At 43.7% G+C, this 27,746-nt stretch overlaps 1 protein-coding gene and 1 long non-coding RNA gene across 5 annotated transcripts in view; both read left to right on the top strand.

Annotated features, from left to right (window-relative positions):
- The window catches only part of CLSTN1 (calsyntenin 1), a 74,477-nt gene that overhangs the window by 21,009 nt on the left and 25,722 nt on the right, over positions 1–27,746 (top strand). For all 4 annotated transcript variants that reach the window (XM_036925260.2, XM_036925262.2, XM_036925263.2 and 1 more), the window contains exon 2: positions 17,853–17,975. In XM_036925260.2, coding sequence (XP_036781155.2) covers positions 17,853–17,975 — 123 coding nt within the window. The remainder of the gene's footprint in view (positions 1–17,852; positions 17,976–27,746) is intronic.
- LOC130683300 (uncharacterized) lies at positions 18,753–20,130 on the top strand. The gene is made up of 2 exons (XR_008996883.1): positions 18,753–18,965; positions 19,054–20,130. It is a non-coding gene; the product is annotated as an uncharacterized LOC130683300 (long non-coding RNA).

Raw genomic sequence — 27,746 nt, 5'->3', positions numbered from 1 at the left:
AGGCTTGGGGTTGATTAATGACTGTGCATTGAGTCCCCTATACAGAATTTTATTGTTGTTAACAACCATTTGATCAATAAATATGAGAGATGCCCTCTCAAAAAAAAAAAAATCCATGATCATCACTAGTAAGAAATCTGAATAAAGAGCATAATAGTGAGGAATTGTGTTTCAGAAACAAATAAAAACGTGCAAACACTAAAACAGACCAAAGAACCAAATAATGCATTAAATCAACTGAATTCAAGAGACATGTATGGAGCTTTGATCAGAACTATGTTGTCTGCACGTCTGTGGATTATCTTCAAAAATAAATCATGCATTTCACAATAAAAAAAAAAAGAATTAAAAGCCAGGCAGTATCACAGACTCCAAGAAGGGACTATAGGTTACCAATAGGGGAGGGGTAGGGGAGGGTGGGGGAGGGAGGGAGAAGGGGATTGCGGGGTATTATGATTAGTACGCTTGGTGTGGGGGTCTCACAGGGAAGACAGTGTAACACAGAGAAGACAAGTAGTGACTCTGTGGCATCTTACTGCACCGATGGACAGTGACTGCAATGGGGTGTGGGGGGGACTTGATAATATGACTGAATGTGGTAATCACAATGTTTTTCATGTGAAACCTTCATAAGAGTGTATATCAATGATACCTTAATAAAAAAAAAAATTAAAAGCCAGGACCAAATGGGATTTATTCCATGTACACAAGGCTGTTTCAACATTGACAAAATCGATAATCCACCATAACAGGTTAAAAAAGAAAAATCACACAATCATATCGATTAATGCAGAAATAGCATTTGACAAAATCTAACATCCATTCATGAGAAAAACTCAGCAAGTTAAGAATAGTGGGGAACTCTCAACTTGATAACAGCTACAAAATACCTAGTTAACAGACAGTATAATTAATGGTGGAGAAAAATTAGGAAAGCTGTGGGAACCACTTAAACATTATTAAGGATGATTGGTGGTTTCAAGTTTTTTTCTTTCATAGCAGTAGAATTTACAGTGAAGCATCACAGAGATGAATTGAGTTGAATTATTTGATATACCAGAACAAGCAGGTTAAGTATGAATCCTGACTGGATATTTGATGATATTAAATAATTATTGTGAATTTCTAAGGTGATAATGCCATTATGGTTTAAAAGGGTCGCTGTCTTTTAGAAATGTATGTTGATGTGTTGAGGAGTGAAGTTACATGATGTCTGAGATTTGTTAAAAATACTTGAAATTGGTGGTAGGAAAATTGGGTATATAAATCAAAGAAGATTGGCGCCCTGTTGATAACTGTAGTAGCTGAGACTCAGGTATGGGGGATTCATTGTCCGACTTTGTGTCTTTTTATTTATTTATTTATTCATTCATTCATTCTGGTATCATTAATCTACAAGTACATGAAGAACATTATGTTTACTAGGCTCTCCCCTTCACCAAGTTCCCCCCACAAACCCCATTACAGTCACTGTCCATCAGCATAGTAAGGTGGTGTAAAATCACTACTTGTCTTCTCTGTGTTGCACAGCCCTCCCCATGCCCCCCAACATTATACATGCTAATCATAATACCCCCTTTCTTCTTCTCCCCCTTATCCCTCCCTACCCTCCCATTCTCCCCAGTCCCTTTCCCTTTGGTAACTCTTAGTCCATTCTTGGGCTCTGTGATTCTGCTGCTGTTTTGTTCCTTCAGTTTTGCTTTGTTCTTATACTCCACATATGAGTGAAATCATTTGGTACTTGTCTTTCTCCGCCTGGCCTATTTCACTGAGCATAATGCCCTCTAGCTCCATCCATGTTGTTGCAAATGGTAAGATTTGTTTTCTTCTTATGGCCGAATAATATTCCATTGTGTATATGTACCACATCTTCTTTATCCATTCATCTACTGATGGACACTTAGCTTGCTTCCATTTCTTGGCTATTGTAAATAGTGCAGCAATAAACATAGGGGTGCACCTGTCTTTTTCAAACTGGGATCCTGCATTCTTAGGGTAAATTCCTAGAAGTGGAATTACTGGGTCAAATGGTATTTCTATTTTGAGCTTTTTGAGGAACCTCCATATTGCTTTCCACAATGTTTGAACTAATTTACATTCCCACCAGCAGTGCAGGAGGGTTCCCCTTTCTCCACAACCTCGCCAACATTTGTTGTTGTCTGTCTTCTGGATGGTGGCGATCCTTGCTGGTGTGAGGTGATATCTCATTGTGGTTATAATTTGCATTTCTCTGATGACAAGCGATGTGGAACATCTTTTCATGTGTCTGTTGACCATCTGAATTTCTTCTTTGGAAAACTGTCTGTTCAGCTCCTCTGCCCATTTTTTAATTGGATTGTTCACTTTTGTTTGTTGAGGTGCATGAGCTCTTTATATATTTTGGATGTCAACCCTTTATCGGATCTGTCATTTATGAATATATTCTCCCATACTGTACGATGCCTTTTTGTTCTATTGATGGTGTCCTTTGCTGTACAGAAGCTTTTCAGCTTAATATAGTCCCACTTGTTCATTTTTGCTTTTGTTTCCCTTGCGCGGGAGATATGTTCATGAAGAAGTCACTCGTGTTTATGTCCAAGAGATTTTTGCCTATGTTTTTTTCTAAGAGTTTTATGGTTTTATGACTTACATTCAGATCTTTGCCGAGTTTGTATCTTATGCCATATAAAAACATAAAAACTTGGCATGAAACTTGTTTGGTCACATGCATTAGGATGGCTCCTATCAAAAACCATAATAAACCAGTGTTGGTGAGGATGTGGAGACATGTAGAACCCTTGTGTGTTATTGGTGGGAATGTAAAATGGTTCAGCCACTATGGAAAACAGTGTGGCAGTTTGTCAAAATATTAAAAGTAGAATTGCCGTGTGACCCAGCAGTCCCACTTGTGGGTACCCCGTATGAGTTCAAAGCAGGGTCTCAAGGAGATACATGCACACCCATGTTCATGTCACCATCATCCAAAATAGCCAAGAAATGGCAGCCACCCCAGTATACACTGATGGGTGAGTGGATAAACAGAAATGGGTGTGTGTGCAGTGGGATGCTGTCCAGCCTTGAAAGGAAGGGAATTGTGGTACTTGTTTTGACATGAATGGACCTTGAGGACATGATACTATGTGAAATAAACTAATCATAAAAAGGACAAATCCCCACTTCTTGGGGTGCCTTGACTAGGCAGATGGAGAGAGAATGAATGGTGGGTGCCAGGGGCTTAGGGAGCTAGTGTGCCCTGGGGATGGGGTTTGGATTTGCGTGATGAAAAGCATTCTGGAGGTGGGTGGATGGTTTCACAACAATGTGAATGTACTTAATACCATTGAACCTTAAAAATGGTTAAGATGGTGAATTTTATGTGGTGTATTTTGCCTCAATTAAAAAAAAATTGTTCGAAATTTGGAGGAATAATTAGAATGCCTCCTTTAAGCTTTGAAAGTTGTTATTATAGAAAGTGTGGTTTTGCTCCCTAAGAATTCCTTTGCAGAATATGCTTACAATTAATAATTCAATCAACTGTTACATACGCTCTATTAGGGCATGGACTGTTTCATTCATCATTGTTTCCTCAGCATGTAGGAGACTACCTGGGGCTCAGTAAAGGTGGGTGGGTGGGTGGATGGACAGAGGGTACCGGGGACGGAAGAAAGGATAAAGAAGGAATCCCCTGTTCCTGGGCTCTCCCCAGCACCTACTCCTCCTTACCTTTCAGTCCCACGTGGGAACGGCTGTCCGGCCAGCCCTATGCTGCGGCTGCCTAGACACTTACCCACAGCCTTGCTTCAACGCCGGCCATTTCTCATCTTGCCCTCGCAGCACAGTTCTTCAGCTGGTTTCCTGATCCCGTTTGCCCCGTTCCTGTCACTTCCACGCGGAAGCAGGTGGCGTCCTTCACGCAGCATCAGGCCTCTCCCTTGCCTCCCCTTTGGCTGCCTCCTGCCTTGGACGTAGGGTGCAGTTTGAACTTGGGAGAAGCCCGTCTGAGGCTCCTCATTCCACTCTTGCTGTCTAGTCTCGCCTGGTGACCCTGCCCTGTGCACGTCGTGTTCCCTGGCAGGTGGTGCCCAGGGTAGCTCTTCTGTCTGCGATCGCGGCCAATGGTGCGTGCACTGCGGCAACCCCTCCGTCAGATCTGCAGGGCCTTTCCTCAGCCAGGGCCCATCTGAGTGACCAGCCGTCCGCCTTCCCTGGCAGGTTGCCATTCTCACCTTTTACAAAATGTCAGTGCTTAACATGACATGCTTCGCATAGCAGAAGAGGGTGGGTGGGAAGTGAATGAACATGAGAAACATTTTCCTGTACCATTAAAAAGATTAATTGCTGGATTGCTTAATTTAGGATTTATTTTATACTGAAATGTGATTTTACTTTAAAAATGGACTTCATGTTAATGTAATACACATACATTATAAAGTTGGCTGTTTTGAAGTGTACAGGTGGTTTTATATGGAAAACCTTGGTTTTCCTTAAGGAGGTGAATCTAAGTCAGTGGTTCTCAAGGGAGCTGGTGAGGTGTTTGGGCCCCAGGGGATTTGGGGCAGCGTCTGGAGACGTTTGTGGTTGTCACAGCTGCGGATGTGCTGCAGGCATCCAGTGGATGGAGGCCAGGGATCTGCTAAATGCAGGGCCGTGCCGCAACTGGAAATGACCTGGCTCGATGTCAGTAGTGCTGACCCTGGTCTGCATAATACCTGATACATACAGATTTTTCAAACACTTCAATATTAAGTTTATTTGGGAACGTGACATAGAAGTCCTTAAACCAGTGCTTACAGAATTTGTCTAGAGGTTCTTTGGAAGTTTCAGTTTTAGAGAACAAAAATCAAGAGTAATCTTAAAAATGTATTTTACAAAGTCAGAGGAAATTGATGCTATCTTAACCAGAACGATTACTAGGAATCACCTCAGCTGAAAGGAACTATTGTTTATAAATTTCATGCAGTGTTATTTTGGTTGGTTAGAAAGTGTGGTTAAAAAAAAACAGGGTTTTTGTTTGTTTTTTGTTTCACACTTACTAGTATTACTCTGTATAATTTTTCTCTGTATAATTTATCTCTAAAAGAGATAAAATCAGGCCTCTCTAGGGTCTGAGGACTGTAGGGATTGACTTTAACTGTAGGTTGTGTTTAGGAAGACGGTGATAGGGAGGACGTCATGGGGATGCCTCCTGAGTATCCTTAGCTCTGGGCTTTCTGCCCTTCAGTTATTTCTAAAACATAGCTCTTGCTTATGGTTTATCAACAAATATTTGTTGGGCACCCATGTGGCAGGCATTGAGTGGCTTCCTCAAAACAACGTTGTCAAAGGTCCCATTCCTGACCTATGGTGCAGAAGCAGGCACATTAAGTACATGGTTAAATCTGCACCTAATTAGTGAGTCAGAAACAATTCATTTAGTTCTGTCTGATTGCAGGGTTCCTGCCTTTTCTACCAGACACCCTGTTTAAATCTTTTCACAGCTTCTTCCTGTCTGAAGAGAGATTGGGAGAGATTCTTGGTGTAGCATAGAAGAGGGGTGCACACTCTGTTACTCTGAATTTCGGGCCCAGCCCCTCCCCGGCTGCACCTCCTTATGCTTGCAGAGCCGCATATTTATCACAGTCTTGCTAATCCCTGAGTGAGCCAGGTCCTTTTCTACCATTGTACCTTACATGTATTTTTATTCTGTAAAAAGTACTCCCTCACACCCAAGAAACCTCTAGGTGGTCCTTGGACTTGGTTTCACATCTTCCCAGCTCTCCCTCCCAGACACGACATAGAATCACACACTTCCTGGCCCGGTGGGTTTGGGTGGTGCCATGTGACTAGTTCAGGCCCATGAGTTAGGAGCAGAAGTGACTCTGTGTGCCTTCTGGGTGGAGGTTCAGCCTCACTGGGGGGACCTTCCGGGGCGTTCACCTCTGCGCCCTAGTGTGGGGCTTGGCCCATCTGAGGTGTGACTCTCTCTTCCCTTTGGTCTCTGCTGACACAAGAGACTGCATCCCAGCACAGAGGGAGTTGTTCCCTTCTCTAGGTTTTGTTTTTGAAGCACACTTCATAACCCTTTAGTTATTACCCACGTCATTTTATTTTATTTCATTTTTTGTTAAGGTATCATTGATACATACAATCTTATGCTCAGGTTTCACATGAGCAACACTGTGGTTACTGCATTCACCCATATTATCGAGTCCCCCCACACCCCCCAGTGCAGTCAGTGTCCATCAGCGCAGTAAGGTGCTGTAGAGTCACTGCTACCACATCATTTCAGAATGTGGGTGGTCACTGATGGGTCTGTGTTCCCTGATGGACTGTGGCTTGGCTCCGCGAGAGCCCAGCACCTCGCAGCGTGCTGGTGCAGAGCGGGTGTTCAGGGGAGAGTCCTCGAAACAAACTCTAAGTCTGGCAATGTGAAGCTGAAAGGACCTTTGATTTTAAGGTGGTTTGCAGGACCGTGGATGGTCTGATCTGAATCAGAATTTGTGACGGGGGACAGGCCGCGCGAATGTCTTTTTAAATTTTGATATTGGAATTATGTGAATATTTTAGTTATTCTGAATCTTCTTGAGAAAAAAAAAAAGAACCAACTGGTTGTACTTACATAATTTAAGAGACTTTTCTGTGCATATCATCTTTAATGAAGGGCTGGGGTAGCACAATTACCTTCCGCTCCTTGAGCAGTGAAGAGCCGGGTTTCTTTAAGCCTCATAGTTTGCAGCGTGGACGCCAAGGCGCCTGTCGCCACCTAGTGGCCGTGTTCCTTAACTGCAGGTCCTCTGGCTGGACCGAGCGTGAAAGTGGAATCTGCAAACAAAACACGTAGGATCATTTAGGATTTACCTGTAAAATGCCTACAATCTCTTAAACATTCAGCTATCATTACTTATTATTATGATGTCAGAATTGGTCCAATATGACCAACCTAGGTGTTCTGGAATGAGAGAAGGGGCACACATCAGCTTCTCTTTTGAAAACAGTGGGTTACTCTGTGTGAAGAAATGAGAGGAACTGATGGTGGTGCTGGGTCATCAAGGCCACTGCCGGCTTTGGAACCACCTTGCCGGGATCCATGACTTGGGTGATGTGGACAAGGCGCCGGCCTCTCATTAGCTCCCAGAGTTGGGATGACCTAGGGAAGCATAAGTTTTATATTTAAAGTTAATCCTGAAGTTGACCATTGTATTCTTTTCATCTTGATCTTTAAATTGGCAGCATTTTCTAAAGATTAAAATCTACCACAACCACAAAAACTAGCCATGTCCTGAAATAATAGGCATGTGCCTGTTCATGAGTTTAATTAATACTAATGCCATTTACAATTTCGGTGGCTTTTTTATGAGTCTAGAATATGACTCAGTGAATCAGGTAAAAACTTTCAACATAGGTGACGTATTCCTAGATTTCAGGCCGGTAGTCTCTTGTGTTCACTTGTGATTTTTTTTTTGGATGATAACAGAAACATCAGTCACTCATTTCTATAAATATTTTATACTGCCAATTGACTGTGATGAAATATTAAACATATCATTTATTAAATATTTAAAAGTTCAGTTTTTGGAACTGACTAGATCTCTTCATTCGACTGCCAGCTTAAAGGAGCAGTTTAGAAATCTTGAGTTACAAAATGAGAATACTAGGAAAATAAAGTTCCTGGAAATATAGCTATAAAAGTAGTTTTCACCTTGAACCATCAGCCATGTTCAGCTGCAGGCCTTTTCAGTAGGGCAGCAGAAATACATATTTTACATTACGACCTATTGTAGGTTTATTGTTTGCTTTGTGTGGTATTTCCCAATCCTACTGAGTTAATAAATTCACTCAGTTTAAATCTCAGTTTTATGGATTCACATAGTAGAATAATCTTCAGTTTTATTTGCTGTGCTTTTGATTTTATTAATAAAACCTTAAATATGAAAACAGATTGGAATCAAATATGGCTACTAATAGTACATGAATAGTAAACTGCTGTAATAAATTGATGTAATAAAATAAAAAGTAGTAAATAGCTTCTGTGTTTTAAAGTGAGCATTTAGCGACAAACAATGGGGGATTCGGAGTTTGTGTCTGTAAAATGGCCTGTTTATCTGTATTACATCTGTAACTCCAGGCGGTGCTCCAGCCTGCGTCATAGCTGGCTTAACAAGGTACCTGGAGAGGATGGCGAGTTTCTCAATTAGGTAAAACACTGAACCGGATTGCAGAGTAGGGTTGTTTTCCATGTTCAGTGGCACCCTCCCAGACCAAAGGCTGCAGCAGACGGTGAGTCCCCCGCAGAGCACTGCACCAGGTCACTCACCACTGTCCTGGGGATTGTTCTGGAAGGACAAGGGCAGGCACACCTTGTCCCGGGATCAGCTTTTGTGAAGGGAGATGTTTTCCAAAGGCTTGTTACATTTTTGGTCTCTAGGACCGGGGTTTGGTTTCACATTAGGTCCCTCTGCAGTCTAACCACAGCTTGCGTTCCCGGACAGCTCCCTCAGTGTTCGCTGCTGTATACGATGCCTCACATTCTCTAGTTTCCTTTGCTTGGAACAGCCACCTGCCAGAAACAAAAAATAAAAAAACACCTTACAAGGTCTAAACCACCAACCACATCATACCTGTTTTTTAGTTCTCAGCACCAAAACTGTTCCCTATGAGAGAATTTACAATGCAGGGGATGACTTTATTTCTGCTTTATATGAGATTCCTTATACACTCATTCATTTGCCATGTAGTTCCTGTGGGATGAGACACAAAGTGCAGCCCAGGGCACTGGTGTTTAACAGAGGGCAGAGGGTCACACCCTCCCAGAATCTGAGGTTTTGCGTGTGTGTGCATGTGCGCGGAGGAGCACAAGTAGCAACCCAGCACGCTGTGGCATTTACTGGGTGCCAGACGGTGTCCTAAGCATTGTACATGTGACTGGTTTGATCGCACAACCTGGGTGGTGGGTGCCTTGCCTTCCCCAGTTGAGAGAGGAGGAAACAGGCCCGTGGAAAAAGCCCAGTGACCTGCAGGTCCCCGGCTGGCACCACTGCCCGCCCTGCCTGTGTGGCACTGACAAGCAGAAGAAAGGCAAGTGGGGGCCAGCGCGGCAGCCGCCACCACTGTCGGGGGAGGGAAGGTTTGGGCAAGACCCGGAGTAAGGTGAAGAGGCCCCTGAGACTGTCGGGTTTCCAGAGGGCCAGGCTATTTTAACGATAAAGACAGAAAAGGGTATTACTTGGCCTTTCCTTTCTCTCACGAGGGCACACTCGAGTTTTCTGGAGGCTGCATGATGTGTAGTCATGCAGCGTATTGGCTGCCCCATGTTGGCTGTGAACATGCCAGACAGTAAAACGGGTTGCGAACATGTAATTGTCATTCTTCTTCATAAAACTTGTTTTCAGAAACAGTTACTTTCATAAAACTATTTATTTTATAGTAGGTTTGTTTAAAAATTGATAAATAATAAAATTTTTATTGGTTTTTATTTTCAGTAAGTAAATGCTAATCAATAAGTGATAGATCCATGTAAACAAGAGCAGTTTGGGGTCCTTAGTACGTTTTCAGTGAAAGTGGCTCTGAGAGCATAGCGTTGGGGAAGCGCTGTTATTGAAGCGGCCCTTTGGCTGCCCTGGGAGAAGTGCAGGACGGCAAGAATGACTCTGGGTCCTCGGCTTTTATGATCATCTAGGTGAGAGCAGAGATGGTGAGAAATGGCTGCATCTTGATTTATTTTGTGTGTGTGCGTGTGTGTAGTTTTTTAAAAAGTGGTAAAATACACATAAGGTATAATTTCTCATTGTAACTATTTTTAAGTGTGCAGTTCAGTAGCGTTAAGCACATTCATATCGTTGTGCAGCCAATCCCCAGAACTCTTCTCCTTGTAAAACTGAGACTCTATTCCATTAAACACCAACTCCCAGTGGGTCTGGATCTACTTTGAAAATGAAGGCAGAGGACTTGCAGTCGGCTCGGGCGAGGCATGTGTAAACGTCTGGTAAATTCATCACTTGGTCAGAGCGGTGGTGGCTGTTTTTTCCCTTTCAAACCTGGACCTTCAGGTGCCTGCGCATTCTCCACCTTACCCGGAGCCGTGCTCCTCCAGCCTGCCGCCCTTGGCGCAGGTGCAGGTGAGGCTGACGTCACAGTCTCCTGTCCGCCTAATGGTCTTCACAGATAGCAGGAAAGTAATGTCCCGTCACTGCAGCATTGTCCAGAAGGTGGGTGAACATTTAAATTCAGTCTTAGGTACCTGGAGATTGACTTAAACTTATGAGAAAGAATCTGGGTAGTTTATACCACAAATTGATACCGCCTGCTTGGGGATAAAGTTTCATACCATTGTGTTTACTTAGATCCACTTAATTGAAGTGCCCCGTGGTTAATAGGTGTCCTGAGGGTATGATGTGAGTACTCACGGGTGAAAGTAAAAAGGGAAGGAGGAGGTTTGAGCTGCCCCGAACCTGCTGGTGGAGATAGGAATGCAGAGAGGCACTTGGCACAGGACACCCCCCACCCCCCACCCACCCCCATGCCTGGGGAGCCAGGCCCCCGGGAGAACAAATGACAGGAGCCGAAGGTCGAAGGTCGGATTTCTCAGGTAAGCAGACTGCCCCAGCAACATTTCTCACATTAAAAACAAAAGCAGCAGTTCTCGTGTCCAACCCAGAAGGAAAACATCGCTGCTGCAGTGGTCCGCCCTGCTTTGTGTGTTGGGAGCTGTCCCTAGGTTACAGAGGAGGAAATTGAGGTCAAGAGGCCAGTTACACACTCAAGTCATGCAGCGAATAATAGAGGGGAGCTGGAATCTGACCCCAAGTCCATTGACTCCTAAGTGGGTTGTTTGCACACACTGTTTTGAGTGAAGTTTTTCAGAAAGTTTGCATTTAGTCCTAACACCTTCTATTTGTAATTTTATATTCATCAATCTTGGGGAGGGGGGGTTGTTTTGTTTTTGTTTTGCAGTGATCACATTTTATTCTTTTGGTAGTCCCCAATATATCCCAGTAACTTGAAGCATCCTATAAAGTAGTGTTTCTTTTTTTTATTGAAGTGTCGTTTATACTCGTCTTATGTTGGTTTCAAATATACAACACAGTGGTTCAACAGTTACCCATATTACTAAATCCTCACCCCACTAGTGCAGTTTACTATCCGTCAATACAGGAAGATGTTACAGTCATTGGCTGTATTCTCATCAGTCTTGTGTTTTATTATTTTTATTTTGGTATCATTAATCTACAATTACAGAAAAAACATTATGTTTACTAGGCTTCCCCCTTCACCAAGTCCCCCCCACACACCCCTTCACAGTCACTGTCCATCAGTGTAATAAGATGCTGTAAAATCACTACTCGTCTTCTCTGTGTTGCGCAGCCCTCCCCATGCCCCCCCATTATACATGCTAATCGTAATGCCCCCCTTTCTTTTTCTCCGCCCTTATCCCTCCCTTCCCACCCACCCTCCCCAGTCCCTTTCCCTTTGGTAACTATTAGTCCATTCTTGGGTTCTGTGATTCTGCTGCTGTTTTGTTCCTTCAGTTTTCCTTTGTTCTTATATTCCACATATGAGTGAAATCATTTGGTACTTGTCCTTCTCCGTTTGGCTTATTTCACTGAGCATAATACCCTCTAGCTCCATCCATGTTGTTGCGAATGGTAGGATCTATTTTTTTCTTATGGCTGCGTAATATTCCATTGTGTATATGTATCACATCTTCATTATCCATTCATCTACTGATGGACACTTAGGTTGCTTCCATTTCTTGGCTATTGTAAATAGTGCAGCGATAAACATAGGGGTGCATCTGTCTTTTTCAAACTGTAGTGCTGCATTCTTAGGGTAAATTCCTAGAAGTGGAATTCCTGGGTCAAATGGTATTTCTATTTTGAGCATTCTGAGGACCCTCCATACTGCTTTCCACAATGGTTGAACTATTCCCACCAGCAGTGTAGGAGGGTTCCCCTTTCTCCACAACCTCGCCAACATTTGTTGTTGTTTGTCTTTTCGATGATGGCGATACTTACTGGTGTGAGGTGATATCTCATTGTGGTTTTAATTTGCATTTCTCTGATGATTAGCGATGTGGAGCATCTTTTCATGTGCTTGTTGGCCATCTGGATTTCTTCTTTAGAGAACTGTCTGTTCAGCTCCTCTGCCCATTTTTTAATTGGATTATTTGCTTTTTGTTTGTTGAGGCGTGTGAGCTCTTTATATATTTTGGAAGTCAATCCTTTATCGGATCTGTCATTTATGAACATGTTCTCCCATACTGTAGGATACCTTTTTGTTCTATTGATGGTGTCCTTTGCAGTACAGAAGCTTTTTAGCTTGATATAGTCCCACTTGTTCATTTTTGCCTTTGTTTCCCTTGCCTAGGGAACAAGTCACTCATGTTTATGTCCATGAGATTTTTGCCTATGTTTTCTTCTAAGAGTTTTATGGTTTCATGACTTACATTCAGGTCTTTGATCCATTTGGAGTTTACTTTTGTGTATGGGGTTAGACAGTGATCCAGTTTCATTCTCTTACATGTAGCTGTCCAGTTTTGCCAGCACCATCTGTTGAAGAGACTGTCATTTCCCCATTGTATGTCCATGGCTCCTTTATCAAATATTAATTGGCCATATATGTTTGGGTTAATGTCTGGAGTCTCTATTCTGTTCCACTGGTCTGTGGCTCTGTTCTTGTGCCAGTACCAAATTGTCTTGATTACTGTGGCTTTGTAGTAGAGCTTGAAGTTAGGGAGCAAGATCCCCCCCACTTTATTCTTCCTTCTCAGGATTGCATTGGCTATTCAGGGTCTTTGACGGTTCCATATGAATTTTTGAACTATTTGTTCCAGTTCATTGAAGAATGCTGATGGTAATTTGATAGGGATTGCATTGAATCTGTATATTGCTTTGGGCAGGATGGCCATTTTGATGATATTAATTCTTCCTAGCCAGGAGCATGGGATGAGTTTCCATTTGTTAATGACCTCTTTAATTTCTCTTAAGAGTGTCTTGTTGTTTTCAGGGTATAGGTCTTTCACTTCCTTGGTTAGGTTTATTCCTAGGTATTTTATTCTTTTTGATGCTATTGTGAATGGAATTGTTTTCCTAATTTCTCTTTCTATTAGTTCATTGTTAGTGTATAGGAAAGCTACAGATTTCTGTGTGTTAATTTTGTATCCTGCAACTTTGCTGAATTCCGATATCAGTTCTAGTAGTTTTGGGGTGGAGTCTTTAGGGTTTTTTATGTACAATATCATGTCATCTGCAAATAGTGACAATTTGACTTCTTCTTTACCAATCTGGATTCCTTGTATTTCTTTGTGTTGTCTGATTGCCGTGGCTAGACCTCCAGGACTATGTTAAATAACAGTGGGGAGAGTGGGCATCCCTGTCTTGTTCCCAATCTTAGAGCAAAAGCTTTCAGCCTCTCACTGTTCAGTATGATGTTAGCTGTGGATTGATCATATATGGCCTTTATTATGTTGTGGTACTTGCCCTCTATACCCATTTTGCTGAGAGGTTTTATCATGAATGGATGTTGAATTTTGTCGAATGCTTTTTCAGCATCTATGGAGATGATCATGTGGTTTTTGTCCTTCTTTTTGTTAATGTGGTGGATGATGTTGATGGATTTTCGAATGTTGTACCATCCTTGCATCCCTGGGATGAATCCCACTTGGTCATGGTGTATGATCCTCTTGATGTATTTTTGAATTCGGTTTGCTAATATTTTGTTGAGTATTTTTGCATCTACGTTCATCAGGGATATTGGTCTGTAGTTTTCTTTTTTGGTGGGATCTTTGCCTGGTTTTGGTATTAGGGTGATGTTGGCTTCATAGAATGAATTTGGGAGTATTCCCTCCTCTTCTATTTTTTGGAAAACTTTAAGGAGAATGGGTGTTATGTCCTCTCTGTATGTTTGATAAAATTCTGAGGTAAATCCATCTAGCCCGGGGGTTTTGTTCTTGGGTAGTTTTTCGATTACCGATTCAATTTCGTTGCTGGTAATTGGTCTGCTTAGATTTTCTGTTTCTTTCTGGGTCAGTCTTGGAAGGTTGTATTTTTCTGAAAGTTGTCCACTTCTCCTAGGTTTTCCAGCTTGTTAGCATATAGGTTTTCATAGTATTCTCTAATAATTCTTTGTATTTGTGGGGTCCGTCGTGATTTCTCCTTTCTCGTTTCTAATTCTGTTGATGTGTGTTGACTCTCTTTTTCTCTTAATAAGTCTGGCTAGGGGCTTATCTATTTTGTTTATTTTCTCGAAGAACCAGCTCTTGGTTTCATTGATTTTTTTCTATTGCTTTATTCTTCTCAATTTTATTTATTTCTTCTCTGATCTTTATTATGTCCCTCCGTCTGCTGACCTTAAGGCCTCATTTGTTCTTTTTCCAATTTCAATAATTGTGACATTAGACTATTCATTTGGGATTGTTCTTCCTTCTTTAAATATGCCTGGATTGCTATATACCTTCCTCTTAAGACTGCTTTTGCTGCGTCCCACAGAAGTTGGGGCTTTGTGTTATTGTTGTCATTTGTTTCCATATATTGCTGGATCTCCATTTTAATTTGGTCATTGATCCATTGATTATTTAGAAGCATGTTGTTAAGCCTCCATGTGTTTGTGAACCTTTTTGCTTTCTTTGTACAATTTATTTCTAGTTTTATACCTTTGTGGTCTGAAAAGTTGGTTGGTAGGATTTCAGTCTTTTGGAATTTACTGAGGTTCTTTTTGTGGCCTAGTATGTGGTCTCTTCTGGAGAATGTTCCATGTGCACTTGAGAAGAATGTGTATCCTGTTGCTTTTGGGTGTAGAGTTCTGTAGATGTCTATTAGGTCCATCTGTTCTAGTGTGTTGTTCAGTGCCTCTGTGTCCTTACTTATTTTCTGTCTGGTGGATCACCCCTTTGGGGTGAGTGGTGTGTTAAAGTCTCCCAAAATGAATGCATTGCATTCTATTTCCTCCTTTAAATCTGTTAGTATTTGTTTCACATATATTGGTGCTCCTGTATTGGGTGCATATATATTTATAATGGTTATATCCTCTTGTTGGACTGAGCCCTTTATCATTATGTAATGTCCTTCTTTATCTCTTGTTACTTTATTTTGAGGTCTATTTTGTCTGATACTAGTATTGCAACACCTGCTTTTTTCTCTCTGTTGTTTGCGTGAAATATCTTTCTCCAACCCTTGACTTTTAATATATGCATGTCTTTGGGTTTGAGGTGAGTCTCTTGTAAGCAGCATATAGATGGGTCTTGCTTTTTTATCCATTCTATTACTCTGTGTCTTTTGATTGGTGCATTCAGACCATTTACATTTAGGGTGATTATTGAAAGATATGTACTTATTGCCATTGCAATAGATTTGTGGTTTAGATTTGTGGTTACCAAAGGTTCAAGGTTAGCTTGTTTACTACCTTACTGTCTGACCTCACTCGCTTATTGAGCTGTTATAAACACAGTCTGATGATTATTTCTTTCCCTTCTTTTTCCTCCTCCTTCCTTCTTCATATGTTGGGTATTTTGTTCTGTGCTCTTTTTAGGAGTGTTCCCATCTAGAGTAGTCCCTCTAAGAAACCCTGTAGAGGTGGTTTGTGGGAGGCAAATTCCCTCAACTTTTGCTTGTCTGGGAATTGTTTAATCCCTCCTTCATATTTAAATGATAATCGTGCTGGATACAGTATCCTTGGTTCAAGGCCCTTCTATTTCATTGCATTGAATATATCATGCCATTCTCTTCTGGCCTGTAGGGTTTCTGTTGAGAAGTCTGATGATAGCCTGATGGGTTTTCCTTTGTAGGTGACCTTTTTACTCTCTCTGGCTGCCTTTAATACTCTGTCCCTGTCCTTGATCTTTGCCATTTTAATTATTATGTGTCTTGGTGTTGACCTCTTTGGATCCCGTCTCTTGGGAGTTCTGTGTGCCTCTGTAGTCTGAGCAACTATTTCCTCCCCCAGTTTGGGGAAGTTCTCAGCAATTATTTCTTCAAAGACACTTTCTATCCCTTTTTCTCTCTCTTCTTCTGGGACCCCTATAATGTGGATATTGTTCCTTTTGGATTGATCACACAGTTCTCTTAATATTGTTTCATTCCTGGAGGTCCTTTTATCTCTCTCTCTGTGTCAGCTTCTATGCGTTCCTGTTCTCTGATTTCAATTCCATCAATGGCCTCTTGCATCCTATCCATTCTGCTTATAAATCCTTCCAGAGTTTGTTTCACTTCTGTAATCTTCTTCCTGGCATCTGTGATCTCCCTCCGGACTTCATCCCTTAGCTCTTGCATATTTCTCTGCAGCTCTGTCAGTATGTTTATGATTTTTATTTTGAATTCTTTTTCAGGGAGACTGGTTAGGTCTGCCTCTGCATATCCTTTCTCAGGTCTAACTATCTTGGTCTGGACCAGATTTTTTTGCCTTTTCATGGTGATCGCAGAGGCTGTAGGCAGGTTGCGGGTGTGTCAGCTGGGAGATGAAAGTCCTTTCCTGCTTGCTGGATGCCTTGCCCTTCTCCACTGCCTGTGACGGCTACCTGCACTCCTGGAGCAGCCACCGGGTTAATCGCCTAAGCTGCTGTGGGCAGGGTGTCCGTCAGAGCAGCGCGGAGCCCTGTGGGGAGTGGCAGGCACGCCAGGTGCGCTCCTCCGTGCTAGCAGCGACCCTGCCGGGCAGCTGTGTGACAGCAGCAGCCTTTGGGTCTGGCCCGGGCGGCTGTGCATTGGGCTGGGATTCCAGTCGGCTCCTGGGAGCGCGCCTGCCCCCTCTGGCTCTGCTGCTGGTGCACGCTGGGTTTTTCCGCGCAGGCTTCTACTGGGCTCTGGCTTCACTGCTGCCGGTGCGCGCGAGCTGCGCCCGGGCTGTTTTGTCGCGCCGCTGCGGGCTAGCCCAGCAGCGCATGGATCTGCTCTCGGTTCCTTCTAGCTCTTCCGCCCCCAGTGCGCGCTCCCACTCTCCTGTTACTGGGCCTGTGTGTCGGGGTCTGCGCCAGTTGGAGGAACGACTGGCAGGCTGCCTAGTCCTGTAAGGGGCTTCAGAGCTGCACTGCCTCTGTTTAGGGCGCCTAAGCTTCCCCGGTATTCCCAGCTGCCGGGACAACTTCGTCCAGCTATGGGGTCCCTGTCTCTTTAAGACTTGCAGAAAGCACTTGCTTTTCTTTTGTCTCAGGGGCGCCGGTTGTGGGGACCTGCCCATAGATTTTGCTTTTCCGTTTCTCTAATATCCAGCACCCCGTGCACCTTGTGTCTGCGTTCTGGTTGCGGATTTCTAGAGCTGGTTGTTTAGCAGTCCTGGGCTTTCACTCCCTCCCCGTTCTGACTCCTTTCTTCCCGCTGGGTTCTGCGGTGGGGGAGCGTTCGGGTCCCGCCTGGCTGCGGCTTGTATCTTACCCCCTTCGTGTGATGCTGAGTTCTCGCAGATGTAGATGTAGCCTGGCTGTTGTACTGCATCCACTGGTGTCTCTTTTAGGAATAGTTGTATTTATTGTATTTTCATAAATACATGTTTTGGGGAGGAGATTTCCTCTGAACTACTCACGCCGCCATCTTCCTGTTCAGTCTTGTGTTTTGTGTCTTTGTTTTACATTTCTACTTGTCATGCTAATTTTAAATAAGTACTACTGTTGTATTACTGTTGTCATAAAGAGCTGGTGATGTATTTTTCTTTGTAACTTTTCCATTAGGCTGCGGGGATAGTGTGCCAATAGCCATCAGTCTTTTTCCTTTTATTTTACTTCCAGAGCAGTTTTTCTAGTTGTGTCTTCATAGCAAACTTGGCAATGAAAAAATACAAGCGTTGCCTTCCAGACTCATGAGAATTTTATTATTTTAATAATAGATGTATGTCTTCAAAAGCAGTTGAGTTTCAAATAGTACTTCTAACCTGGCCTGTTTCCTTTCTTATTTTTCTTTTTAAAAACACAGTTAACAAGCACAAGCCGTGGCTTGAGCCCACCTATCATGGCATCGTTACGGAAAATGACAACACAGTGCTCCTCGACCCTCCGCTGATTGCCCTGGATAAAGACGCACCTCTGCGTTTTGCAGGTATGAACGTGGGTTTTTATTTACTCTTGACAAATTTGGACTGGAGGTAAAGCATTTTAATTACATACCCCATTCTGATTGTTTCTGAGGCTTTCTGAAAAGGTGTGATAACAAGGGGTTGTTTGTGGCTCCTGGGTACCACATTTTCTCCCCTTAATAGTTGGAGTAATTGAAAAAAAAAACCTGTTTGTTGAATGTGAATTATTTAATTGCATCATTATATGCCTTGTCTCAGTGTAACCAAATAGGTAACATCTACACCAGTGCATCTCAAGCTCTAGTGTGGACAGAGGGCACCTGAGGATAGTGTCAAAGTGCAGATTTGGGTGTAGCGGGTCTGGGGGGACCTGGGATTCTGCCTTCTAGCCTGTTCCCTGGAGCTGCTGATCCACACGTGGCAAGGATCTGGGCAATTACAGCTCAAGATTTTCCTTGCCCTTCCTAGGTTTCAGTTACCCGCAAAGACTTACTTGGGAAAGTTGAGCAATGTGTTTATAGAGAAATCCTTTTGATTTAGATTTTATTTTTAATACATTTTTAATTCAGGTTGCTTCTTAAGGTTTAACCTGCATACTTATAGAGACAAATCTCTAGGATTACCTTGGAGAGTTTCTGCTTTGCTAACATTCAGTAGCACTTTCCAAATCAGACCTGCTCCTGTTTTCTGTGTCTACCACAGTCATTTCCTCAGCTGTTGGAGAAATGGGCCGCTTTGCCCCATTGGTGCCTCCGAGCCCAAACTGGCATTGTGAAGCTAATTTCTAAAGAGTATTTTTGCATACTGTTTTTCCAGATGAAATTTATCATGTTGAAGTGTGGTCTGTTTGCCTAGGGACAAATAAGAAAAATTCAGTTAACTCATATAGATCAGATCATAAGTTAATTTTACTCTAGTAAATGGAGGGAAGTGAATGCAGGTGTTCGTCAAGAGCTGTCTGCGAGGTGAGTTTGTCCTTCGTCCTGGGCACACCACAGCCCGTTTTCAGGAAGGTAACCTAACAGCCAGCTTGTGCTATTTGAGTCAGTGGTGGAGACAGACCTCCCCGATTTATTTTACTTGTTCAATGGTTTTTTACAGAAAGTCTAAGTGGATGGACAGTAGAGGAAGCACCGTGTGCTGTAAATGAAAAACACATAGTATTTGTCTACTAGTGAGGTGACTTGTTTTTGTTTTCCCCCAGATTTAAAACCATTTTAACATTGTCTCTTGCTTTCCTCTGTAACTACCAGATTTTTGGGTGTGTGTGTAGACACACACACGTCCCACTCATGCCACACTTGGTTATTATGTGCGGTTCCTCCTCAGGAGTGTGACGTTTAGTGCTGTGCAAGTAGCTTTAATAGGATTATGTTTTTGAGTGGACTTAACACATTTCTGACATTTCATGCCTTTTAAGAAGTGATTGCATCAGGAGTTCTGCGTTTACTCCCTCAGGCCCCTGTCTGCCCCCCAACATGTACATGTCAGCCGTGTACAGCCCTGTTGGTAGAGCACCGTCCACTACATACGTGGTGATACGAAGCTCCCGTAACACCTGTACAGCGTCCGGGCACTTTTCTGAGTGCGTTACAAGTATAGTTCTGTATTTATTTAATTTGCAACAGCCTTATGAGGTAAGTATGCTTCCTGCTACCCCCCACTTTAAGAGCGGCAGCTGCAGCACAAAACAGGCAGCTTACCTGCTCTGAGCCCCACAGCTGGCCTGTAGCGGGATCCGGCCCAGGCAGGGTGGCTCTCTGCCCCGACGCTGGGTCCGTAGTTGGCCCGCCAGAGGTTACAGAGGAAGCAGGAAAGGAGATACGCTTCGAGTACAGACTTTGAAGGAAAATGTCATATTAGTAAAGTGTCACTATTTCTTCTTTCTCATTGGATTTAATTTTATTGTGTCATTTATCAAAACTTAATGTATTATCATGAATGAGACAATACAAAGTTTTAAGTCTTTAGGGATTTTTTTTTGTTGATGTGTAAAAGATTTATACTGGGATTTTTTTTTTAACTATGAAGAAAATCAGTTTAGAGCCAAGTTATAGAGGTGACCTGATTGTATTTGCCATAGTAAACAGTTAAGTCAGTATTTGACTTCTAGAGATTTTCATGGGGGAGCACAGTTAATCCTGTCTTCTTTAAAAATAAAATTCATGTACAATAAGATTTACTGTTTTGAAGCTTTCAGTCCAGTTTTTAATGTATTCACAAGAGTGTGTAACTGTCGACTGCTGTCTAATTCCAGAGGATTTTCATGACCCCAAAAAGAAACCTGTGTACCCATTAGCAATCCCACCCCCCTGGCAACCGCTAATCTGCTTTGTGTCTATGGATTTGCCTGTTCTGGGCATTTTCTATAAATGCAATGTGGATCTTTGTGACTAACATCTTCCACTTAGCGTGCTGATTTGAAGGTTCACCCTTGTTGTTGTATCTGTCAGCCCTTCATTCCTTTTTATTGCTGAATAACATTCTGGGGTATGGCTGTACCACATTTTGTTTATCCATTCTTCAGTTGATGCACATTAGGACTTTGTCCACTTTGTAGCGATCATGAATAATGCTGCTGTGAACGTTCAGGTACAAGTCTCTGTGTGAACACAGGTTTTCTGTTCTATTGGGTATACTCGTTGTTAGGCTGGAGGAAGAACAAACAAGGACATGCAAACAGAACAGAGAGATGCCATAGGGGGAGAACAGACCAGACCCCAAAGTCCGTGCCGTATATGGAAAGGGGACAGCTCTCCCTGAATTCCATCCTGATGTGCCAACTGGGACCCGGATGTCAGCCTCCTCCCTCTTGGAAGGAAAAAAAGTTTCTAGTTGTCTATTATGTCACCTTTAGCCAGTCGTACCTCTCAACACCCTTTAGGATAGTTTGTCCACTCCTCCCCCTCCTAATCCCTTATAAGCCCCCACCTCCCTGACCGGGCGTGACTTCTCTGGCCTCTGACAAGAAGGCCACAGAACCTCACCCGGGGGTATTCAAATAAATTACCTGGCCCTTTGTTGCTTCTCTTTGCCTGCTTATTTCGGCTAGAATTTATCTTACACTCGTAGGAGTGGAATTGATGCTCAAATGCTCTTGACTAAAGCATAGTCCTCATCCCTCCGTCCAAGAAGTGAGCAGCTCCCCCACAGCCTGTGGAAGGGAGGCCCCCCTTCCTTTTTCCCTCCCTGTTTTGCTGCCCTAGTTCCCATCCAGCCATAACACAGAACACTGCCCCCACACGTCTGTAGCAGACAGGAACATCAGGAGCACAGCCCTAGAGTCAGCTGGCGGGTGCTGGGATCCTGGCTGCCTCTTGCTGGCTGTGTGGCCTTGGGCGAATTCCTTAACATCTCTGTGCCTCAGTTTCATCATCTGTGAAGTGAGGACAGTGATGTCACATGCCTCATAGGGCTTGGGGGGTATTAGCTTATTTATTTATAAATGCAAAGAGCTTAAAACAATGCCTGACATAGTAACTGCTATATACAGTGTTTGCCGCTACTGTTATTCTTAATAATAGAATCTTAAAAATTTTTATTTTACTTAACGTTCTGTGAGAAAAAGTTTTACATCTTTCCATATAGGCTTCATACTGTTCCATTTTCTCAGTGAGCTTCTAAAATAGTTTTTTGGTTAAGGCAGCGGCCAGACCTGGAGCCTTATTTTGATCTGGGATTAGTTTTGGTCATGACAGGACATTGAATTTATGGCGCAGCAGCAACTGCGTCTCATGTTCATTAAGCTCCTGCAGTGCTGCAGAGGTGGTTCTGAGGGCTTCACAGTCACGTTAGCTGGGCCCCTTCCACGGGCTCGTGCACTAGGTGCTCTCACTGCCCCCACTTCCCAGATGGGGACATGGAGGCTCAGTGGCGTGGCCACCTTGTTCTCCATTGACCCCCAGTACCTAGACCAGTGCCTGCAACTGGTTGATGCTCCATAAATATTTGTATGGGGAATGAATGAGTTTGCCCAAGATCGTACAGTTCATAGGTGGTAGGACTGCCTTTGAGCCAGGCAGTCTGACTCCAGCGTGGGTTCAAAAACTCACTGTATCGCCTCTCATGACATTATCTTTAAAACATTGTAAACATTCTGGGTCACAGTCTTATCCAGTCACAGGATGTGTGTGGGGGTGAACAACTTGTCAAAGCTCCAAAGTAAATACATGTGTTGGAATCTGAGTCACCACAATGCATTGTAAGTTGTCACTAATCAGACATTCATGTTTTACGTGCAGGATCTAACCCATATTGTTTTCTTTGGAAAAAAACTAAGAGAATAAAATCTTGCTATTTGTCAAGTATTATAGAAAATTAAAATGATTCCATTACTTGTTCAACTCCTTTTCCTTAATCTGCTAAAAACCTGAGTAGATGTGGGTAAGAAAATGTACTGTGCATTTTATGCAGACTCCCCCCTTGAAAAACTGTTACCTTTAGTAGGTGGTTCTATCCCAGCGTTCTTTTTCTTACCTTTCTGGACTGAGTATGGATATTTCACAAGATCAGTTAAATAATTATGATATGAATACAGTGCAAAAAGAAATTTCAGGGCAAGAATGGGAACTTTATTTTCGTTGATACTGAGTTAGAACTGCCTCAGGTCCGTGTGCTCTTCCCAGTACCCTTGTAATCCACACAGCTCATGTGTCCGGAGGGTGGCCATCCCTTCTGCCATCCACCTCGCCATTTTGCTCTTTTCGCACATGCAACTGGGCTGACGCTGTTTGCTGCAGTAAGTTGGCTGTGTTAGGTTAAGCCACCTGAAACTGCCATTTTTGTGTGTTGAGAATATAAAAATGTTTGAAAAAAGAGAGTATCAGGAATTTCATGAGCTTCAGCCTAATAAAAGGCAGTGATCCGTTGAGCTAGCTATTGTAAGCAAGCACCTGGTTGTGAGGACAGGGACTTGCTACTAACTGTCACTGACTAGAGTGAGTGAGCTCATTTGGCTGCAGTTGCCTCCAGGAAAGCTTTGGGATCAGTAATCAGTAAACATTAGGTCTCGTTAGAATATACAATGCCTAAAAATTGGTGCCTCTTCTCAATGCACTGATAATCTAGTGGGACAGCAGGACCAGGATTGCCGAAGAGCTGAGCAGGGGACTAGGACGTTTATAGTTCAGTGCCAAGGGAGAGAGGCAACAGGTAGTCTGGACGGGAGTTATAAAAAGACAAGATGGGTTAAAGAGGCAAAGAAGTGATTTCCTAAGGCCGGGCTCAAGTTCGCATCAAGGGTGTGTGGATTTACATAGGCAGTGAGGGTGGGGGGAGAACAGGAGCAGGAGTGGGACCTGGAGAGGCCTCGGTGGGCTAGGTGAGCGGTGAGCATGTGTGGAGTGTGGTGTGAACGAGCAGATGGCTGGAAGTCACCTTGGAAGGGAGCGTGCTTTCTGTTGCCAAGCCGAATGGATGGGATGTTGCCCTGCACGTGGCTTTCTGATCACCCAGCCCCCCAGCCCTGTGCCTTGAGTGCAGGCACCCATGCTCTGCTCTGAGCTGCCTGAGTCTGTGCCTCCAGGAATAGAGCCCAAGAAATCCATAACCAGCCAGTGAGGTTCGGAAACCGCTGATGGGCCAGTTTCTCAAGTGCAGACCGCAGCCCATCTGCACTGGAGCCATCTGGCAGGGCTCCTTAAAAGTGCAGATCACTGGGCACCACCCCAGGGCTGCTGAGTCAGAATTTCTGTGCCTGGGGCTTGGCAAGCCACATTTTTGACAAGCTTCCCAGGCAGTTCTTGGCACACTGAAATTGGAGAGCCATTGCTGTAGTCAGCAAGGGGCTTGGAGGGCATGGCCCTTGGGGTGGTTGTGCTTGGGGGTGGGCGGAGGTACCCCAGGTGTGTGGTTGCACTGTATGTCGCAGGTATCTTGAAAACTGTTCTGATTAGAGCTGCAGTCAGGCCAGCAGGGACGGTGTGGGGCCCATTTTCCCTTCTTAACGGCCCTGGATCTCTTTCCTGTTGGGCCTGTCCCCCCACCTGCCCCAGGCAAGCGTGTCCATGACCCAAGTGAGGCCCACCCGGTGCTCCTCCCTCCTTGGGATGGGAGCGTGCAGCAGAGGGTCAGAGGTGCCGATACCGGTCGCTCTTGTGGTCCGTCTGTCCAGGCTGTTTTGCTCTGGGACTGCGTGGCCCCTGTTGCCCGATCTCCTGTGCTGCCTTGGTTTCTGGCTGTTTCCAAGTCTCTCTGTGGCCTGCAGTCAATTCCACGAGTTCCCAGTGGCCTTTCAGTGAAGTGCCTTTGCCTAGGTGAGCTGGAATGGATTTCTGTTGCTGGCAGCCAGGGAACCCTGACTGTCAAGCCGGCGCCGAGGGCCTCCGCAGGGAGAGCAGCACACGAGGGCCTCAGCCTGACAGGCCTCACACTCCCTCACGGGGTGAGGAGCAGTGTAGTTGGAGCCGCACTCAGATTTAGAAGAAGACATAGAAAGAAAGAAGGCGGGGTCAGCCTGTAAGCCGAGGTTTCTCACAGGGACGGACGAGGAACGAGGCTGCACATTGTCCGGTGAGAACCCTGGACACGGCTTTGGATTATGGAGCTGTCAAATCTATACTTTGTTGGATTCAACCATTGTTATGTCTTTATGTTTTGCTTTAAAGAAATTCTGTACTAAAGTTTCTTTTGACTGTTTTATATGATCTTAAGGGAATGAAGAGGGGAGAGAGAGAGGGAAAGGTTTGGTCCGTTCCGAGCTGGCATAGCTAGAGGTCATCTGGGAAGCTGATGGGCAGGCGGAACGTGCTGAAGAGCAGCATTTTAGGTAGACGTATCCAGCAGAGCAGTGGTGCAAGGTCTGAAGTGAGTGGGCAGGGGCAGGGCAGAGAGAACATAGAACATGTGCGGTAGGGTTGAGAGGTCGAGGGAAGGCTGAGTCTGGGAGACCAGTGGGAAAGGCCATGGGCAGCGAGGCATCTTCACGTGCGGTCACTATCACCATGACGTATGCTACATAATGGTGTGTATCTACATATATGTAGTGTTATGTATGGAACTGAAAAAACTGCACGCACAGGATGGAGGAGAGAGGGAAGGAGAATGAATGGGCAACAGCTTTAAAGTTGAAAAAGTCAGCTTCTGAGACAGTGGAGCGGGACTGACAGCAGTCGGTCCCTGGAGGAAGGTCACACATGAGTGTGATCGGAGAGACAGTAGGGCACTCACTGTGAAAACGTCTGAGGGATTATTGTCCACTTTGTTGGCTGTGTGACATTACCGGAGTTGTGTTCAAAGTCTTTATCTGTTAGAGTTAATAATTTGGTGAGTTTTGTATGGATGAAACAGTGTAATGTCTGGCTCTAAAATACTCCATCAGACAAACCAGCAGGAAGATGGTGGGGATAAACCAAGCCCCTGCACACCTCACCTTTCTCCCAGGTCTTTCCCTCTTTCTCTGTGCCTTAGTTCCCTAAATGGCACCGTCAGCCAGTAGCCAGGGAGTTTTACTCCATACTCTCTCTCTATCCAGGTGCTTATGAAGGCCTGTCTGTCCTCCTAAAAATCCCTTAAAATGTTTCCTGCTGAAACTGCCTGAGGTTTGCCATCATCAGATCTTGTTTACTCCACTCAGGTCCATCCTCCTCCTGAAAAACAGGGCCCTAGTCAGAGGATCTGAACAGACACTTCTCCAAAGAAGAAATTCAGATGGCCAACAAGCACATGAAAAGATGCTCCACATCACTAATTATCAGAGAAATGCAAATTAAAACCACAATGAGATATCACCTCACACCAGTAAGGATCGCCATCATCCAAAAGACAAACAACAACAAATGTTGGTGAGGATGTGGAGAAAGGGGAACCCTTCTACACTGCTGGTGGGAATGTAAACTAGTTCAACCATTGTGGAAAGCAGTATTGGAAGTTCCTTAAGAAACTCAAAATAGAAATACTGTTTGACCCAGGAATTCCACTCCTAGGAATTTACCCTGAGAATGAAGCAGCCCAGTTTGAAAAAGACAGATGCACCCCTATGTTTATCACAGCACTATTTACAATAGCCAAGAAATGGAAGCAACCTAAGTGTCCGTCAGTAGATGAATGGATAAAGAAGATGTGGTACATATACACAATGGAATATTATTCAGACATAAGAAGAAAACAAAGCCTACCATTTGCAACAACATGGATGGAGCTAGAGGGTATTATTGCTCAGTGAAATAAGCCAGGTGGAGAAAGACAAGTACCAAATGATTTCACTCATCTGTGGAGTACAAGAACAAAGAAAAAACTGAAGGAACAAAACAGCAGCAGACTCACAGAACTCAAAAATGGACTAACAGTTACCAAAGGGAAAGGGACTGGGGAGGGTGGGTAGGAAGGGAGGGACAAGGGGGAAAAAGGGACATTATGAATAGCAGACATAATGTGGAGGGGGGCACAGGGAGGGCTGTACAACACAGAAAAGACAAATGACTCTATAGCATCTTACTACGCTGATGGACAGTGACTGTAATGGGGTTTGTGGGGGGACTTGATGATGAGGGGAATCTAGTAACCATAATGTAGTTGTAGATTAATGATAACCAAAAAAAAAAAAAAACCCAAAACAGAGCCCTAGGTGGAATGCAGGGTGGGCCTGTGGCATGGGTGCACCGGCCGGTCTGCAGGCTCAGTGGCAGCTTGGAGGGTCACACAGCTGGTGTGAGAAACCCAGGTCTGCTCCTGCTGCATGAAGCTGCTCCCTGGCAATGTGGTTTTTTATTTTTATTTTTTTAATTTTTTATTAAGATATGATTGATATACATTCTTACGAATGTTTCACATGAAAAAACAATGTAGTTACTACATTTACCCATATTATCAAGTCCCCACCCAGACCCTAGTGCAGTCACTGTCCATCAGTGCAGCAAGTTGCCAGAGATCCACTATGTCCCTTCTCTGTGATATAGTGTTCTCCCTGTGATCCCCCACAGCACGTGCACTAAACATAACACCCCTCAGTCCCCTTCTCCCTCCCTCCCACACTCCTCCCCTTTGGTAACCACTAGTTCATTCTTGGAGTCTGTGAGTCTGCTCTGGCAAAGTGGTTTTTAAGTCATTCCAGGCAAAGGGGCCCAGCCTGCCTAGCAGTTTAATAAGTACCCGTGGACTTGAGGCACCAAATCCTGTTGGTACAGCCCATGCAAGTAGCAACTTCAGTATGTGGCTACTTAAGTATGCGGGGAGTATGAAAAAGATACAAGTGTACAGTTTTGCTGTTCTGATTATAAATGGGCCAGTCTTTTAGAGTGCAGCCTGGAAATGTATGAGCTTCAAAATAATTTATATTCATATATTTGATAATTGTACCTTTGAGACACTAATTCTTTTTTTTTTTTTTTTTAGATAATTATTTTTTATTGAAGGGTAGTTGACACACAGTATTATATTACATTAGTTTCAGGTGTACAACACAGTGATTCAACATTTATATACATGATAATTCTAGGTACCAGCTATCACCATACCAAGTTGTTACAATATTTTGACTATATTCCTTATGCTATACATTACATCCCGGTTACTTATTTATTTTACAATTGGAAGTGTGTACTTTTTTTTGTTGTTGTTGTGAGGGCATCTCTCATATTTATTGATCAAATGGTTGTTAACAACAATAAAATTCTGTATAGGGGAGTCAATGCTCAATGCACAATCATTAATCCACCCCAAGCCTAATTTTCATCAGTCTTCAATCTTCTGAAGCATAACGAACAAGTTCTTACATGGAGAACAAATTCTTACATAGTGAATAAGTTACATGGTGAACAGTACAAGGGCAGTCATCACAGAAACTTTCGGTTTTGCTC

Source organism: Manis pentadactyla, chromosome 4 (assembly GCF_030020395.1).
Source record: "Manis pentadactyla isolate mManPen7 chromosome 4, mManPen7.hap1, whole genome shotgun sequence".
Classification (NCBI taxonomy): Eukaryota; Metazoa; Chordata; class Mammalia; order Pholidota; family Manidae; genus Manis; species Manis pentadactyla.
This window is presented reverse-complemented; position numbering and strand designations above follow the sequence as displayed.